Source organism: Notamacropus eugenii, chromosome 1, assembly GCF_028372415.1.
Source record: "Notamacropus eugenii isolate mMacEug1 chromosome 1, mMacEug1.pri_v2, whole genome shotgun sequence".
Classification (NCBI taxonomy): Eukaryota; Metazoa; Chordata; class Mammalia; order Diprotodontia; family Macropodidae; genus Notamacropus; species Notamacropus eugenii.
The window spans coordinates 485,152,136-485,170,362 of NC_092872.1; the positions used below are offsets into that span (position 1 = coordinate 485,152,136).

An 18,227-nucleotide genomic window follows, 5' to 3' on the forward strand; every position below is an offset into this window, starting at 1 on the left:
CACTTACTAGCTTACTAGCTGTGTGACCGTGGGAAAGCCACTTGGCCCCTATTTGCCTTAGTCCACCAACTGTAAAATGGGGACAGAATGGAGAAGGAAATGGCAAACCACTCCAATATCTCTGCCAACATGGGACATGACTGCACAACAACAAAAGTAGCCAGGGCCAGATGAGTTCACATCTTACCAAAGAGCTAACCCAATCAAGGGATTAAGTTCTAATAAAGAAGACACCAGAAAGATTCAGGATGCTCCTGGCTGTATCTTCTTAAGTCAGTGCTGGAGATCATGCTTTAGGAAGGATGCTCACAATCTAGGGCATCCAGAGGAGGGCAGTCAAAATGGTAAAGGGAAGAGAGGCTACACCATTGGAGGGATAGTAGCCAGGATATGGGAAGGCTTAGGGAAAGGGTATCCCTCTCTCCAACTATGTGGAGCAGAAGATGGGCTAAACCCATTCTGTTTGGTCCCAAAGAGCAGAAATCAGGTGGAAGTAGCAAAGGTTTTAGCTTAAAGCAAGAAAAACTTTCTAACAGTTAAGAGGTGTCTAAAAGGTGAATGGGAAGCTCAGGAGGGAGTGTGCTCTCTCTGTCACAAAAGGTCCTTAAAACAAAGGCTAGCTAGATAATAACTTCACAGGAATGTGGAAGAGGGGAAATCCTAGTTAGGGACAGGTCAGATTAGCTGAGAGGGAAGGGAATAAGCATTTAAATAATACCTACGACGCCACTGAGCTAAGAATTTTTTTTACAAATATCTCATTTGAGCTTCACAACAGCCCTAGGAATAGGTGCTATTATTATTCCCATTTTACAGCTGAGAAAACTGTGGCAAACAGAGGTTAAGTGACTAGCCCATTAAGCATCTGAGGCTAAATTTGAAGTCAGGTCTTCCTGATTTCAGGACTATCACTTTATCCACTGTATCACCAGCTGCTTCTGATGACCTCTGAAGTCTCTCCTAAAGCTGAAATTCTAAGATGTGATGATCTCTAGATGACAGGCTGTCACAGGAAAGAAGAACAATGAATTCTAGTGGGAAAATGTCTAAACCAATTGTTTTCCTACCTCTAGTTTCCCCCTTTCCCAATTCATCTTCTTCACTTCCTCCCATCATACTCCTAATGAATTACAGAATTTGAGAACAGAAGGGACCTCGGTGGATAGCTGGTACAACCCATATCCAAAAGGAATCCCTACTTGGGGATTGGCAATCCCTACTTGGCAAGCGGCTCTCCTGCCCCTGCCTGAAAGTACCACTTAAGTCATAGTGACAATTTAGTAGGAGATCACAATAATGACTACTACTGCTGCTGCTACTACTGCTACTGCTGCTGCAACCACTGCTACTACTACTACTACTACTACTGCTGCTGCGACTACTACTGTTACTACTACTGTTGCTGCTGCTGCTACTACTGCTACAAATCTGTTGTGGTTCCCTACTGCCTACAGAAATAAGGATGGCTGATCTTGGCATAGAAGGCCCTCTACCAATTTATCTCCAACCTATACTTTCTGCCTTCTCTCATGCTCCTCTCCTTAAGGAGGCCCATTCTTCCTTCTCCAGTCTCATCCTATCTGTTCGCATGCTGAGGTCCTCCCCCACTCCCTCATCTCAGTCTACTGAGTCCTTTCTTTCCTTCAAAGCCCAGCTCAGATCACACCTCCTCCATTAAGCCTTCCTTGACATCCATCCACCCTCACCCCTTTTAGCTAAGTGATCTCTCCCCTCTTCAATTCCTGATAACCTTTTGCTTAGACCTTTCCTTTATAAAGTGTAAAGTCCAACCATATGAGGGATTATTATAATTTATGTAGGAGCTGGAACTTGGCACAGTTCCTGGAACACAGTAGGCTCTATATTAATGCTTATTCCCTCCCTCCTATAGAGATTTTTATTCCTATTTTACAGATAAGGAAACAGGCACAGAGAGTTAGACTGATTTGCCTAGGGTCAGAGTAGAGAAACTACTCTGGTAGTTTCATGGGTCTTCAGATGGTAAGACCAATACTCTTTTCATTAACCCCCCTGAAACTAGAGGTCTGCTCTTGCTCTGGCCCCAACCCCCACTTCCACAGTCAGAATTTGCAGAAGGAAGGTCATAACTCCTAATTAATATTGAGTACCCCAGGGGCTTGTCTGATCCTGGGCAGCAACCAAAGGCAGAACATCTTGCTGCTCGCATTTCTGGCTTTGCACCAGTGGTCTATACCTCAGATTGCTATCCCAGCAATGCTTGAGGCTGCCGTGGCTTCTGACAGAACTGGATGACCTCACCTGAAAAGCAGGGAGTAGGCTGAGTCACAATGTGGGGGAAGGCAGGGGAGCAGGAGAGGGAGGGCGACCCCAAGTGGGGGCATTTTTCTGGGTTGGCTGAAGGGGCTGCCTGCCCTGTGCCAAGTCCAGCTGGAGTCCAGAAGGCAATGAGCTGCTCTCACCCTCCCCAGGGGCCCAAGGAGTAGCGTGAGCAGGAGGGAAGGGGGGTGGGGGAGAAGAGAGGCTTGGTTTCTCCTCCTCCCCCTCCCACAGACAGGGTCCCTGCTGCTGCCGTTGCTGCTGCCCGCCTGCCTGCTTGCCTGCCAGCCACAGGGGGCCTAAGAAGAAATCTCTTTGTTTAGGACTCCGGATGGCTGCCACATGACACTCTAGATCACTGTCACCAACTGGAACGAAAACAGATGACAAAGAGAGCCTGGGACATTAGGACACGGGTGGGGGGTGGGGTGTGTCAGAGCAAAGAAGGGAAGCAATAGCCTTTCTTTCCATAAAATAGTCATGACCCTGGGCAGTCCTGTCTGGAAGCAGAGGGTTGGACAAGATGACCTGGGAGGAGAGGCCAACCCAGTGATAGGACGCTTTGTTATGCTGAGTATGGCTGGACTGCATACTCATACATGCAAACAGACCTAAAGCACAGACGTAAGTGCAACACACACTTTTCACACACATTCATGTACACTGTGACACACATTTGTGGACACCCACACAGATTCCATCCTACAGCCTGGTGGGCCCAGGCTCCTCTAGTTCAGTGGGAGGGAACCCTCCCTCCCTAGCCAGCCCTCTGAGGTGGATCCTGTGGGCTGAGCTGGACCTATTGTTTATAAACAGAGCAGGGCTGTCGCTAGGAGCTGTGATTCAGACCAAGAGCATCGGGCTCACTGGGGGGTTGGTTCTGGAAGCTGTTTACTCAGAATGACATCCTGTATAGGGAAAAGAATAGAGGAGCCTGGCCTCAATGGTTTTAATTCTTCTTCCTGGCCTGGCCTGACCCAAGGAACCCACCTCCTTGTCCCCTTACTCCTACCAGCCACGGAGACAACTCAGGGCTCCCACCATATGGTGGGCATATGTTAGGACATATATGTGTAAGTGTCTAGAGATGTGGGAGTGTTTTAGCTTTCGGGGAGAGGGGAGGGAGGCAGAGCATGGTCTGGTGAGTGTCTGGGGTTGGTGGGGATGAGAGGAGGGCTATATCTGTTCTCTCCTTGATCTAACCCCTGAACTTGGTACTTGAGGCTGATCAATGACTGGGGGCATTTAAAACTGCTTATAAACCTGAAGGCTGTAAAAACAAACCACTGCTTTTTCTTTCTAAGACTCTAACCTTAGTATTATTTTACCTTTACTAATCAGACCCACTCAGATGGGGAGGCTTTTTCCTCCCCATTAGCCAATGACAGACATGAGTGATAATAATGCTTCATATATCAGAGAGTTCAGAACTAGAAAGGGCCTTAGAGGTTACCGAGCCTCCTCACCTTACAGAGGCAGAAGCTAAACTCTATACCATGCAGCTTTACACTTATCTAAGTCTTTCATATCCATAAGACCAGAAGAGAAGGCAGGGCAAGGATTATTCTGCCCACTTTATAGACGACTAAACTGAGGCCCAGAGAGGTTAGTAGCTGAGGTGATATTCCTGATTCCTGGTCCAGTGCTCTTTTGGCTAAACTAAGTGAGGAGTATACCTGGAGACCCCCTGGAAAAATTTTTGAGCCTAAAGAAACTACAGTAGATACTGGGAGAAAGGTGGGGGTAGTGTGTAGAGAATATAGAGAACTGGAGCTGTTGTGGAAAGATCAAAGAAGTGCTTTATTTCCCCAAACCCAAACTTTGGTTTAATCAGAGGTTTGGTCTGGCCCTTCCTTAAAGCTGACAATAACAGTAACTTTGTGGTTACTTGGGTGCCAACCTGTTGATTCACAGTTGTGCCTCCAGAATGAGGTCACTGAGTCATGTTCCTGGGAACCCTTGGGCAGGGTCAACCCCGAATATTCCCCATGCTGTCCTGGCATGTTGAGTCAAGCCCACCAGCTTACACCCTGTGGGCACACCACGTGGGCTTTCTGCCCAGGAAGAACTGCTGAGAACAATTTACCCAATGACTATTTCATCACCCCACTCAGTTCAGAATACACTAGCAAATAGTCCGGACACAGTAGAAGGTTCCTATTTTTCTTTCCCTCTACCATCCCAATCCAGAGGCAGGGCAGTAACCAGCATGGGAAATAAAGAAACTCTGCCCCTGGGCAGGGACATGGGGGAAGGTGGTACAGCTTCTTCCACAGGAAGATCCCTCTCTGCTCTTCCCCTTCAAGTCAACTATTGGCACAGCAAAACTGCCCCTTGGTCCTACCTACTCAGTGCCCCAATTATGGGCACAGGGTTGAGGATTGTGCTCCCCCCTTTCCTGCTACACCAATGATCAGACTGTCCTTTACATCCATGCCCATGAGTGCCTACTGTAATGGTTTTTGCCCCAGGTAAAAATATTGACATATATATTTCTAGGATTCAGTTATCTTCACGTGCATAGCTTCTTTCATCTTATATATACAATATGCACTCATATATGTGCCATATATGCTCTATGTGTGTTTACATAAATGCGTATGTATATGTGTGTAAGACATTATGAAGAGGCAGCTTGGTACAGAGGGAAAAAGTCCTGGATTTGCAGTCGAAGGTCTTGGTTTCTGATCCCATCTCCTGACATTCAGTACTTGTGTGACCTTGGGCGGCTAGGTTACCACATTGAGCCTTTACTTTACCGTAAGTAAAGTAAGCATGTTGGACTGAATCAGGCCCCTTTCAGATCTAAATTTATGGTCTTATGATTCTATTTCTCTAACATTTTAAATCTGCAAAGTTCTTCATTTTCATTATCATCTGACCCTCACCAACAACCCATATGAAACAGTATTTTTATCACTATATCTCAAATAAGAAAACATCACCTCAGAGAAGTCAACTGACATTGGTCATCTAGCAAGGCAGGATTAGAACCCAAGTTCCTCTCATGTACGTATGCATAAACACAAACTCACAGTACGCCTGTAAATATACATTCTTATACACAGTAAAGTAGAAGGAGCAGGAAATTTAGAGTCAGAAGACCAGGGCCTGAATCACGGTTCTACCAATACCAGCTTTTTGTAATCCTGTTCCTTCATCTTTCTATTCCCTCAGTTTCTTCTGCAAAATGGAACACTACTTACCCTATCTACCTAACAGAATTGTTGTGGGGAAAGTACTTATTGTAAACCTTAAAGATAAATTTATGATTATTTATGTCTGTTACAGTATGTTATTATAATAAATGCAGGTAACACACCCTTCACTCAAGTCCTCTTCCTAATGCCTCATCATGGCCTAGGGGTGATTCTCAGTTCTGAAAAGTTGTTCCAGCTGGAGAACACAAGCTGTAGCAAGTCCTACCAAGCTGGAAAAGCTTCAGGTACAGGCTCAGCAGCAATCTACCACCAGGAAGCTCAGAAAGGTTTATCAGCAGTGTAAGTGATGCACCATTTGGCCTTGGCAATTCTCAAAGCCCATTTACGAAATCATGGCAGTATTACCAATGTTCTGGAGTCATGGCCACACTGATAAAATCACTGATCTTTGAAGTCACACAGTAGCAAACATATGTAACCTTGCATACAGATATCTGTGTGAGTATACAAATATACATGTACATATGTGTACATATACTTTACCTCTTTTCTCCAGTCAATCAATTAATAAGCTTTTATTAATTTGCTACTATATGCTAGGCTCTGTGGTGGGCCCTGTATATGTAAATATAAAAATGGCCCTTGCCCTCAAGGAACTTGAGAGTTTCTTCACCTCTTTTATGTCCTGGACTCCTTTGTTGGGCTGGTGAAGTCCAGAGAACCCTTCTCCGAATAATATTTTTAAATGCATAAAATAAAATACATAAGATTACAAAGAAAACTAATTATATTGAAATCCAGTTATCAAAATGTCTGAAAAAACTTTATGGACCCTAGGCTACAAACTAACTATTCTACTGGGATGATTCAACAGGTTCCAGGTAAGTAAACAGAGGAGAAAAATAGGGAGTGTACCCTGTGATTTAGGGAACTCCAGGATAAGGAAGGAGGCAGCTAGGTGTGGCTCAGTGGATAGAATGCTAGGCCTGGAGTCAGGAAGACCTCAGTTCAAATCTAGCCTCAGACACTTATTAGTTGCGTGACCCTGGGCAAGTCACTTAACCTCTGTTTGCCTGAATCCAAGGGAGAAGGAAATGTTGAACCGCTTCAGTACCTTTGCTAAGAAAACCTCACGGACAATATCATTCATGGGGTCATGAAGAATCAAACACGACAGAACAGAATGAGGAAACTCCTTCCACCAATGAATGGCAGCACCTGGTCTGCACGGCTGATAAAGTGACTAACTTCCTAAAGTAGCCCAAGCACTGGCAAGCTGGGTGAGTTTCCCAATATCACACAGCCTTTTAATAACAGAGGCAGATCTTGAACCCAGGTTTTCCTGGCCCTGGAGCCAGGTCTTTATTTACACTATGCCATAAATATAGGAGATATACAAAATAAATGCAAAATGACTAGGTAGAAGGGTCACTAATAACGGGGGGAATCTATCTTTTGAAACAGGTGGCACTTAGCTGAACTTTGAAGGGAATTAGGGATTTCTTCTCCCCTTCAGAGAGAGGGTGAAGAAAGAAGGGGACAGAGAGCTTGTCCAAAGACAGGTTTAATGGAACAACATGTTTGAGGAACGGTAAGCAAGACAGTTCAACCAGAATGGTGCAGATCGAGTACGTGAGGGGGAGTAAGATGCGATTACACATTACTGAAAATATAGCTGTGGAAAGAACCCTGGAAAGGAGCCAGATGGTGAAGGACTTTAAATAACAAAGAGAGGAGGCTAGGATTTGATCCTAAAGAAAATGGGGAGCTACCGAGGCTTCTTGGGCAGAGGAATGAAATCAGATCTCTGCTTTAGGAATGATAACTTAGCAGTTATTGGGCGGGTAGTCTGGAGATGCAGAGACAGTGAAAGCAGGGGGACCAAGCTGGAGGCGATTATAATAGTTCAGGCAAAAGGTGATGAGGTCCTGCACTAGGGGGGGTATGGTGTGAGTAGAATGAAGGGAGAGATGAGGGAGATTCGCCAGCTAAAGGCTACATCGATTTCAATTTGGAAAGAATTTGCTATTGGATTCAATTCAACAAACATTATTAAACATCTGCTATGTGTCAGGCACTATACAGATACAAAGGGGAGGGATGGGAGGGAGGAGAAAGGAATAAGCATTTATAGCGTGCCAGGAATTGTACAAATATTATCTCATTTGATCTTCACAATAACCCTTTGAGGTAGGTGCTGTTATGATCTCCACTTTATGGTTGAGGAAAGTGAGGCAAATTGTAGGTTAAGTGACTTGCCCAGGGTAGCATAGTATGAAAGTGCCTGAGGTTACATTCCAACTCAGGTCTTCCAGACTCCAGCTGCTTGGAAGGTACAAACAAAGTCCCAGAAAAGGAAAAAGACATTCCTTGCCACCAAGACGCTTACATTCTGCTGAAAGGTAAGTGGGGAACTGTAAATCAAAAACAGACTCTCTGATGCCCTGAAGGGCTGGAAAGCCATGGAGTGGATGACCGAAGGGTCCAAAGAGCCTGGAGTAAGGGAGGGCAGAGTGGGAGGTCAGGCACTCTCCTCCTCAGAATCAGGTAAACACACTCCCCAAAAGCAACGGCAACAGGCTCTCCATGAGGTCCCTTTGTCCGTGAGTGGTTAGTATTAATTAAAAGTTAAGAATGGTATCAGTTACTAAGAAGGAACACTTCAGAGGTTCCAACCAAGGTTGGAGGTGTTTAAAATGACAGAGGAAGAAAAGGGGAAAGATAACAACACACACACACACACATACACACAACTCAAGTATACAAAGGAATGGTCCTAAGCCTTCTCTCCAACCCTCAAGTCTCTCCTGGCCTTGGTGGGCCCAGTCAGAGAGATCTCCTTCCATCCCTTTCAATACAATTCCTGACCTCCTGGCTTCTCTCCTCCCTGACTGGCTATAAACATTCCTTGTAGACCTGGGCTTGAGTTATTCTTGTGCCTGCAGTGAGAACTCTATGTTCAGTAGACTCCTGTAGGAACCTCCAGAAGGCCCGGCTTGTGGTAAAGCTGTTTTTTGCTGTACTTTCTGCCTGCCACCACCTGATGGGGGTATAATGTTCTGACCATTTCAGATCCCTTTCTTATCTCTTGTCACATAGTAGCCTCACAACAACCACTGACAATGGGTCCTGTACAAATGATGAGACTTAACGAATTTCAGAACTACTCCTTCTTTCTTTGCTGAGGTAGGGAATTACAGCTGTGGAATACCGCATATATTTTCTGAGTGGAGGAGATAATGACATATTGGGAAATAAAGATGATGTCAAAGCAAAAAATAAAAAATGTAAAGGCTGGAAGGAACTTAAATATCTATTTAGTTCACCTCATTCATTTTATAAATGAGAAAACTGAGACCATTCACCTCAGGATTCTAAAGTCCCTATCTGCTGCACAGTGCGTCAAACATCTTAGGTGCATGATAAATGTTTGCTCCTTTTCCCATTTCCCATCTCCACGCTTAGGGAGAGCCCTCAACCAGGCCTCTAAAGCTGTCCTGTCAAGGTTGGTACTCTGTTTCCTTTCCCACACTGCCCCTGGGGCCCCAGGCAATACTGTTGGATGACAGTGTCTCTAATTCTGTGGATTCTAACTGATACCTCCTCTTCCAACAATCCTGCCCCAACCCAGAGAACTGGCTCATCAAGGAACTTCCCCAACTTCTACCCTTGGGGTGTGTTCTTCCTATGAGGCCTGGAAGGTTAGGGATGCAATCTTGTTATCACTTTCCAGAAAGAGAGGCCCTAAGGCGCCACTGAAGAGTCTTTGGACATCTTCAGAATACCCCAGTGTGGGTGGAATCAGAGGAACTCGGGTTGTGGAAAGGAAGCCACATGCAGGAGGAGGCTCTGTTACTGGAAACAGGGACGAGGGCCATTCCAAGAAACGAAACCACCTAAGGACTAGAGCTGGGTTGTGTCTGCCAAATTTGCATCTGGCTTCTCAGCATGTGGAATCTAAAGCCTTTCAAGGGCCGCTGGGCACAGGTGCCAATCCTTATTGGGGAAGGAAACGTGGTGGTTTGGGAAAGGGAGGGATGATAAACTCAAAGGAGGTAAGGATGAATCACATGGCCAATGAGTTGATTTGTTTTGGTTGACGAATTTATTTGTCACAGAAGAGACTTGGATGGGAATAGGGTAGTGGAAGTGGGAAGTGACAGTGATGATCAATACAATGTTTTTAAAGCATTTTTAAAAAGATTAATAAAAAAGTAACTTGTAATTACTCATAGGGAATGGCTAAAATGTCCATGCCCTTTAACCTGGAGATTCTAGTGCAAGGCTTATTCCTCAAGGAGGTCACTGACAAAAAGAAAGCCCCCATATATACCAAAATATTTATAACAGCATTTTTGTATTAGTAAAGAACTGGAAACAAAGCAGATGTCCATCAACTGAGGATTGCCTAAACAAACTGTGATATGTAAATGGAATGGAATATTACTGTTGTCTGAGAAATGATACCTATGATGATGAATACAGAGAAGCATGGGAAGACTTCTATGAACTGATACAGAGTGAAGGGAGCAGAACCATGTACTCAGCATACACAATGGTTTCAACAAGGTAAGCAAAGGACAACAGCCTTTGGAAGGCAGCATGTCCTTTCAGTGGATCTTTGAATTGGTATGTTCTTCTCTCTGGAACAAGGTAAGACAAGTCTGTCATGGTTTCCATTCTGGTTGAAACTGTTTTATATTTCCTTCCACCACCCCCACCCCCCAAACAAAGCAAAACAAAACAACATCTTTAGCTTTTTGCTTAAAATTTACTACGACAAAATGAATACATGGCTTTGGTCGCAGCTGAACCAATGAGAATGGTTTATTACAAGTCAATATGGGCTGAAATTTTTCTTTTAAAGGTCACTTTCCATCTGTTCTGTATATACCTTCTATATACCTACGTGAGTTCCTTTAGAATAGAGTCTTTTTTTGGTCTCTTTTTACTCATATAACCTGGGCAGTCCAGTTCAAGGCTCATAATATGGCCTGATAAATGCTTGTTGATTGATTTAAAGAACTCAATGGATAGAATGCTGGAGTCAGGAAGACTCATCTTCCTGAGTTCAAATCTGACCTGAAATACTTATTAGTTGTGTGACCCTGGGCAAGTAACGTAACCCTGTGTGCCTCAGTTCCTCATTTGTAAAATGAGCTGGAGAAGGAAATGGCAAAGCACTCCAGTATCTTTGTCAAGAAAACCTCAAATGGGGTCACAATCAGACTCAACTGAAAGCACATGAACAACAACAACCTCTGCATAAAGGCTAAGTGCTAGGCACAGAAGCTAAGAATTAAGAATGGGGATTAAATGCTGCAACAGAGCCTAATAGCTTGCATTTATCTAGAACTTTAAGGTTTGTAAAACTCTTTAAATATGTCTCTGTGTGTGTATATGTGTAAAGTTTCATTTGATTCTTCTCACAATAACCCAGTGAAGTATTATTAGATCTATTTTACAAATGAGGAAAAAGAAAGTAGAAGTTAGGTCACTTAGCTAGCAAACATCAGATACAGGATTCAAACTCAGGTCTTATTAACTTTAAGTCCATAGCTCTAATCACTAAACCAGGCATGGCAGAATCAGAGCTAAATTCCCAGGAGACTAGGAAATATAGGTCTAGGGAAAAGATCCTGAGGCTAGAAACCACACAAAGAGTTGGAGTCCCTAGCAATAAACAGTCATCTGCTCCTTGCCCTGGTCTCTGCACTGGCATTGAACCCCACCCCCAACACTCCTTCTCTGCTCTGTGGGGTCTCTGTGGCCAGCCAGGCAGTGGTTACTATGAAGCCAAAGCAGGGTGGACAAACGTCCCGTTGTGGTGCAGATATTGTTGAGAGGTCCTGGGAACACACTGTGCCTGGTGTCGGGGGTGGGGATGCTGGACTCTAAAGAGATGCTATGTTTGGGGCCTGGGAAGTATAAACCTCCCTTCTCCCTTCCACGGGTTCACTCCCAGCCGGACAACAGACAGTTCCCTTCTGGGAGCAAGTCCCTGAAAGTTCTCTCAGTTCTTCCCCATCAACTGCATAGGACTCAACTCAAACCCATTTAGGTGAAAGGCTGAAGTTCAGCTGCTTGGAGGTGACAGGAGCCCAAGACTGACACCAATACTCCTTGGTGCTGACCTGAAATTTTGAGAGTATCTCCCACCTCTCAAAGTTACCCCTGCCTCCCATCCAAGGCTGGAAAGAAAGCTCTTCATTCAGAGCTCAGTAGCCTGAATTTTATTGGCTCCAGGAACTGGGGAGAAGGGATGGGCTGTTGCAGAGTGTAACCAATCAACTGGCAAGCATTTCAGACATTGTACTAAGTGCTGGAGGTGCAAATGCAAAGACAACAACAGTACCTTCCCTCAAGGAGCTTACATAGTCTGTAATTTATTTAAGTAAGTACGTGAAGAATACAACCTAGAGGTGGACTAACGTTTTCAATGACACAAGGCACTTCCATATGAGGAAAACTCAAGGCATGCTCTCTTCTCTCTCTCTCTCTCCTCTCCTCTCCTCTCCTCTTCTCTCTCTCTCTCTCTCTCCCTCCCTCCCTCCCTCCCTCCCTCCCTCCCTCCCTCCCTCCCTCCCTCCCTCCCTCTCTCTCTCTCTCTCTCTCTCTCTCTCTCTCTCTCTCTCTCTCCCTGTCTCTGTCTCTCTCTCTCTGTCTCTGTCTGTCTCTCTCTCCAACTTATAATTTTACAATTATTCAGGGCACTGAGAGATTAGTTGAGTCTCCCATAGTTACACTGCCAGGATGCACCAGAGGAGGCTCACTTGCTACTAACTACAGAGCCTCTGACTGCCAAATATTATGGCCCTCCTCTCATCTTTGTTCCTTCTTGGCCTCTTTTCTCTCCAAGACACCAACAACCATCCCTGGTTGGGGGTGGGGTAGGGGGTGTATATATTCTGGGCTTGGCCTTGTGCCAGGGCTTACTCAGACTTCTGAGCAGCAGGGGTGGGGGGGGGGGGGAGAGGAGCAGGAAGATGGCATGTTTCCCCAGGAAGGAAGTCACGGCCCTGGGAGTCAGCAGGCACCAGCTGCCTCTTGCAGCCCAGAGGCCCTGTTGGAGGGCTGAAGCTGTGAACTCTGTGTCTAGTCTTTCACCTATTAGAGCCTGCCAAGTCCTCTGACAACTTAAACATTATTTTCTCAATGTAGGCACTGCTGGACCAATAGTCTGGTATTCCCTTCAAAGTCTATCACCTTCACCCAGTGTATACTACACAATTATACATGTACACATACTTACGTACACACATCTGTTGTTGTTCAGTCATTTCAGATTTTTTATGACCCCATTTGGGATTTTTTGGGCAAGGATACTGGAGGGATTTGCCATTTCCTTATCCAGTTCATTTTACAGATGAGGGAACTCAGGCAAACAGTGTGAAGTCACTTGCCCAGAGTCACACAGCCAAATTTGAACTCATATCTTCCTGATTCTAGGCCTGACATTCTATCCATTGTGCCACTTTGCTACCCTATAGAGTTATGTGTGTGAATAGTCATATACACATGAATGTACTTGCAGACCTACATGTATACACAGGCATATACCATCATGTTAATGTGGGCATACATATGTCTTGCATACACATACATATTTCATCTACACACCACCCCACAAGTGGAGCATTGTGTTCCAAGCTGGATCAGCCCAGGGGAGGGTGATCAGGATAGAGGGAGAGGCCTGAAGGCTCAGGGTCTTTGGTCCAGAGAACACTTAGGGGGAGGCTGATTATTGTTTTTGCGTATTTAAAAGGCTGCTATCCAAAACAGGGATGAGATTATTTCAGATTGGACTGAGAGGCCAGAATTAGGAGGAATGAAGAGGAAATAGTAGAGAAGGAGATTTCACCTTGATGTTAAACAAAAAAAGTCTAATAGAGCTATCCAGAAACGCAATAGCATGTAACAAAGTACTGTGAGTGTAAAATTCTAAGAGGCATGCCTGTTCAGGTATGGGTTGGATTAGATCCACATGACCAAACATTATCCTTTGGACACTGAATATCACTTGTATACACATCCCTAGATCAACATCAGACAGGAGGAAAGGCACACACCCATCCCCCCCAGATTTTGGGGCCTGACGTAAACTATGTAGAAATATCTGCAGTGAAGGGTTTCCCTAGCTCCATGTGGCTGGGAAGAGAAATTCCCTTTGCAATCCCAGAGAATCATTGCGCTTGGAACTGAAGGGGCCTGTTCAAACAGAACAGAACCTGTATTTCCAGCTTGCAATATCAAAGGTACTGTCCTAATATTGGTGCAATCCTCTTTTTGACTCTTCCCTCCCTCACTATCCCAGACTAAAGAATGCAGCCTGAGATACTTAACCTCTCAGAGGCTCAATTTCCCAATCTGTAAAATGGGGATAATATTACTTGTATTAACTGTCTCATAGGGTTGCTGTGAACAAAGTGATTTGCAGAACAGAAAGTTCCATATAAGTGTGAATTATAAATATTGTTACTGTAACACTCCTAGATATGCTCCTGGATAGCAGCAATTTTTCTCTCTTGAAACTCAGGACAGGTTCCTGATTTGATCCTGAGAGATGGTTCTCATCAGTGAGAAACGGTAGTAGGGATCTCCTCCTCCTTTGTGGACTAAGAAGGCAATTATATATATTTATATATATTATATGTGTGTGTGTGTATATGTACACACATATGTGTATACACATATGCATACATGACTTGTCCAGGGTCATCCATAAGTAAGTGTCTGAGTCAGGATTTGAACTTGGGGGCTCCTGACTCCAAATCCATTGCTCTTAACCACTGAACCACCTGGGGGCTTAATAAATGCTTAAACTGAATCAGTTCTGGAGAAGGGAAACAACCCAGGCACTGTACCTGTTTTCCCTGAGTTACGCTACAGAGCCTTACAACTACAGGGGAAGAGAAAGATGCATGGACTAGATGACTGAAAAACAGTTAATTCTGAAACATACTTTTCACCAAGGGTTTCAACTTCTAGGCTTTTGGCCAGACAAGCAGACTAGGGAAGATGTATTTGTTTGAAGTCCCTAATCTCTTCCCCGAGTTCTGGGAAAGGCACTAAAGATCAGAGAGATGACCTAATAAAAGCAGATTGGAGGGAAAAGAAGGGATTATGGTAGAACTCAGGTTTCTTCTCCTAGAAGTCTGAGGTAATGGAAGGAGTGGGGGGGAGGGGAGAAGCTGTTGACTCACAGAAGCCAGTCAGACCTCAGCCCCGCCTTCCTTGACACTGGACCCACCCTGACTGACCAGGGTCAAAGTGCCTTCTGTCAGGACTAAAAGTCAAAAGACACAATTTCTAGTTTTGGAGGATCTATCACTTTTCAGTTCTGGGACTTTGATGAAGCCCCTTTAACTCTCTGAGTCCCAGTTTCCTAATCTGTTAAATGGGCACAATAGTTCCGGCTCTAACTCCCTTACCTCTCTTTTTAAGTGGAAGGTTAAGAAAGGGCTTTTTAAGAAGAGAAAGTCTCAATCTCTTTAACTCAGGTCCTACCTCAGTCTCAGGGATCTCCACTCATCTAGTTCCTTTTCATTCTTTACCAGGGTCTCTGGTCCCTTTATTATTCTCACTGCAGTTGGTACCCACAGTGACACTGCCCAGGTTATCATCTGCTTTGTTCACAAGCCAGCATATATGGAGAAATAATGCTTTCCACAGAAAACAGTGCTCTGGGCAGTCTATTCCAGGCCTAAGTGATCCAGATCTGATTTTCCCTCCTTCCCCCAGGTCTTAGCGTGCTCTGAGCACAATCAGCACCTGGGTGTGTGGTGGTGGTGGTGGTGGTGATGATGTGGGGGGGAGAGTAGGGGGGGGCTGGCAGTTCCCACAGCCCAAATTCATCCAGCCTGGACCCAAGGAACACCAAACATATGCCACTACCAGACCCAAGATCTTGCTGGGGAAGCCTTCACCTAGCACCCCATGTCTCAACCATACCCAGCAGACTAAGTGACCAACTATGCTTGTATGAACTTGATCCCTGCCTGTGGAATTTGTCCCTGCTCTCTACTTTCCTACTTGTCTACACCCCCCCTCCCCAGGTTAGAACAGTGTTAATCCCAGAATTTGGGTATGTGGGTGCAGCATAAAAACATGAAGTTGTCAGTCTCCTTCCTTCTCCAAAAAGAAAGGGGTCCATGGCATAATGGAAAGAATACTAGGACTGAGGGTTAAGAAGCCTGGAGGCCAGAGCTATCTAGTTTTGCTTCTAACTTAGATATGTGACCTTGGGCAAGTCATTGTCCCCTCTCTGAGCCTCTGTTTCCCCATATGAAAAATGAGGAGTTTGAACTTGACGATTGGTGCCTCAAGTCCTTTCCAGCTATAAGAGGGTGCCGGGGTGGGGGAAGGAGAGTATAGGGGAACCCTGGTGCTAGGGCACCCAGTCCTTATAGTGAGAGCCACCTCAAAACAACACTTCGACACCCCACCAGACCGAGACAGATAGAATTGACTTAATTATATACCAGAGACCCTGGGGGATTAAGCCTGGAGGCCACCAGGGTGGAGAGAGGGGCGGGTTGGGCTAGAGGATGGGGGAAGGGAGGTAACCTACCATCCCCATTTTCCCACAGAGCAAAGGCAGAGGTTTGGGGACTGAAGCTGAAAGAGCCTCTGGAGCCACACCCAGCAGCCTGGGGCACAGGGGGTGCACTACCAAGCACGTGCCTGCTCCCGCCACCCGGACCCCAGAGTCCAGGATCCAGCGGGAGGAAAAATGCATCCCTCAGGACGAAGGAGATCCAACCCTGGCTCGTCTTGCCTCCCAACCTTGCCCAGCCTTTCACACTAGGATCCCGCCCCGGTGCCCGCCTGCCTTTGTTCCCCTCCGGGGGGACAGAGGGGTGTGGCCAAGCCCCGGGACTCAGGCCACTTAGCCCCAGCTCCTGCCCCTGCTCACCTCGTCGTCCTGCACGCTCAGCGGGATGTCCAACATGAACACCTGCATGGGCTGCACTAGCGCCTTCTGCACGTTGAATACAGGCCGACCCTCCATTCTCAGCCCCTTCCCCCGGCAAGCCTCGGCCAGGTGGCGTTCAGCGCCTTCGGGGGACACCGGCCCTTTGGGCAGTGCCCTGCAATCGAGCACACATCTTGCGAGCCAGCGAGCGGGCGCGCGGAGCCGCCCCCGCCCCCCAACCCAGCCCACAGCCGGGAGGCGAAAGGCTCGCGGGGAGCGGCCCCAGCACGCCTGCCGCTGGGGCTGCAGCTCTCCGGACTAGCTCGCTCACTCACTTCACTCACAAAGAGCCTGGCGCTGGGGAGAGTGCTGGGGCGTCCGGGCTCATTACCATGTACACACCAGCGCGCACACACACACCCGCGTACACATGACCCCCCAACCCCCCCAGCTCTAGGGAAACCCGGGACTGCCTTTGTTTGCTAAGCCACAGCAGGTCCTTCCCCATCCCACCCCTCCCCCGCCCTGCCCGGAGAAACCAGAAAGACTCACTTTACCTCCTTGCCCCTCCCGCCCCCCCCGCGGGACCTTGGTCACCTCTTCCCCAGATCACCTGCTGGGGATGACTGACAAGGGAACAGCTTTGACTCGGTGGGGGTTAGTCTGGAGCTAAGGAATGAACCTTTTCTTATCCTCAGTCGAGGATCTCAGATCTCTTCCTGCCCTGTTCCCGACTGGGAGGGTGAAGGGGTGGGGTGGTGGTCGGGGGAGGGAGTGGACGCCGGAGGGTTATGTGTGTGAGCCGATGAGGGAAGTAGTGGTGGGCAGCTCCTAGCTGCTTCTCCCCCCACCCACCTGCCCCTTTCCCCTCACCCTGGGGAATCAGATGAGTTTCTCTACTCTACCAGATGAGCTCCTAGAAGTCTGAGTGACCAGCCTTGGACAGGAGCCCCTCAAACCGCCCGAAAGTTTTAGAGCACCAGGGGACATTCTGCAAGTCTCCTGGCCAACCACCTCCCGTCCCAGGGGCCCAAAGTCGGTTTGACTTGGGATGGTTGTCAGAGAGGAGAAGAGAGAAACTCTGCCACCCTCAAGCCGCTTCATTCATTCTATCCTGGTATCTCTTCCCCATTAATCTTTCTGGAGTACCTCTTCCATCACATCAAACTCAGTTCATAAATCTTCAAGGGATTCTTATTGCCTGCTGCCTAATTTTCAGATGCTTCAGCCTGACATTTCTGGTCTCTCCTTGCCCTCTTAGTTTGGCTCCCATCTGCCTTCCCAGCTTTATCTCCATTATACTGTTCCATTTGTACACTCTCTGCTCCTTACAGACTGATCTGTCTGAGAGTGTCTTATGTTTTCTTGCATTGGAACCTTAACTTCCATCATTTCCCACTACCTAGAATAACTTCCAGTCTGTCTCAATTCTATCTCTCCTTCAAAGCCTAGGTCATATCTTGCCATCTCCACGAAGCCTGCCTTGATTACCTACCTGATCCTAAAATGCTTCCTCCTCTGAACTCCAACTGAACACACTGTCTAAACCAGTCAGTGTACAGGGATCTCCACCTTTTTTCCAGTGGACAACCATTTTTTGTATGCATCGTCTCCCAGACTCTACTATGACCTTAATATATGCTACTATATCTTACTTTTGTTTAGTTAGGAGACATAGTTTATATTATAAATTATTATATAGTTTAGTTATATATAACATAGTATATCTTAACTTTGTCTCATGGATCCCCTTGACAGTCTGGTAAAAACTACTGCTCTGGTCCCAGAATAATGATTTTGTTACTTACATAACTGAAGGATAAATTTCGGGTAAAGGTTAATGAAAATAAAGA

General features: G+C 46.2%; 1 protein-coding gene across 2 annotated transcripts in view; it reads right to left on the reverse strand.

The window, feature by feature from the left end:
• The window catches only part of RALGDS (ral guanine nucleotide dissociation stimulator), an 87,834-nt gene that overhangs the window by 58,912 nt on the left and 10,695 nt on the right, over positions 1–18,227 (reverse strand). The window contains exon 1 of one of the 2 annotated variants that reach the window (XM_072632815.1): positions 16,375–16,753. The exons of the other annotated variant lie outside the window; for it this stretch is intronic. Coding sequence (XP_072488916.1) covers positions 16,375–16,470 — 96 coding nt within the window. The 5' untranslated portion in view covers positions 16,471–16,753. Of the gene's footprint in view, positions 1–16,374; positions 16,754–18,227 lie in introns of those variants that run through there. 2 annotated transcript variants of the gene reach the window in all.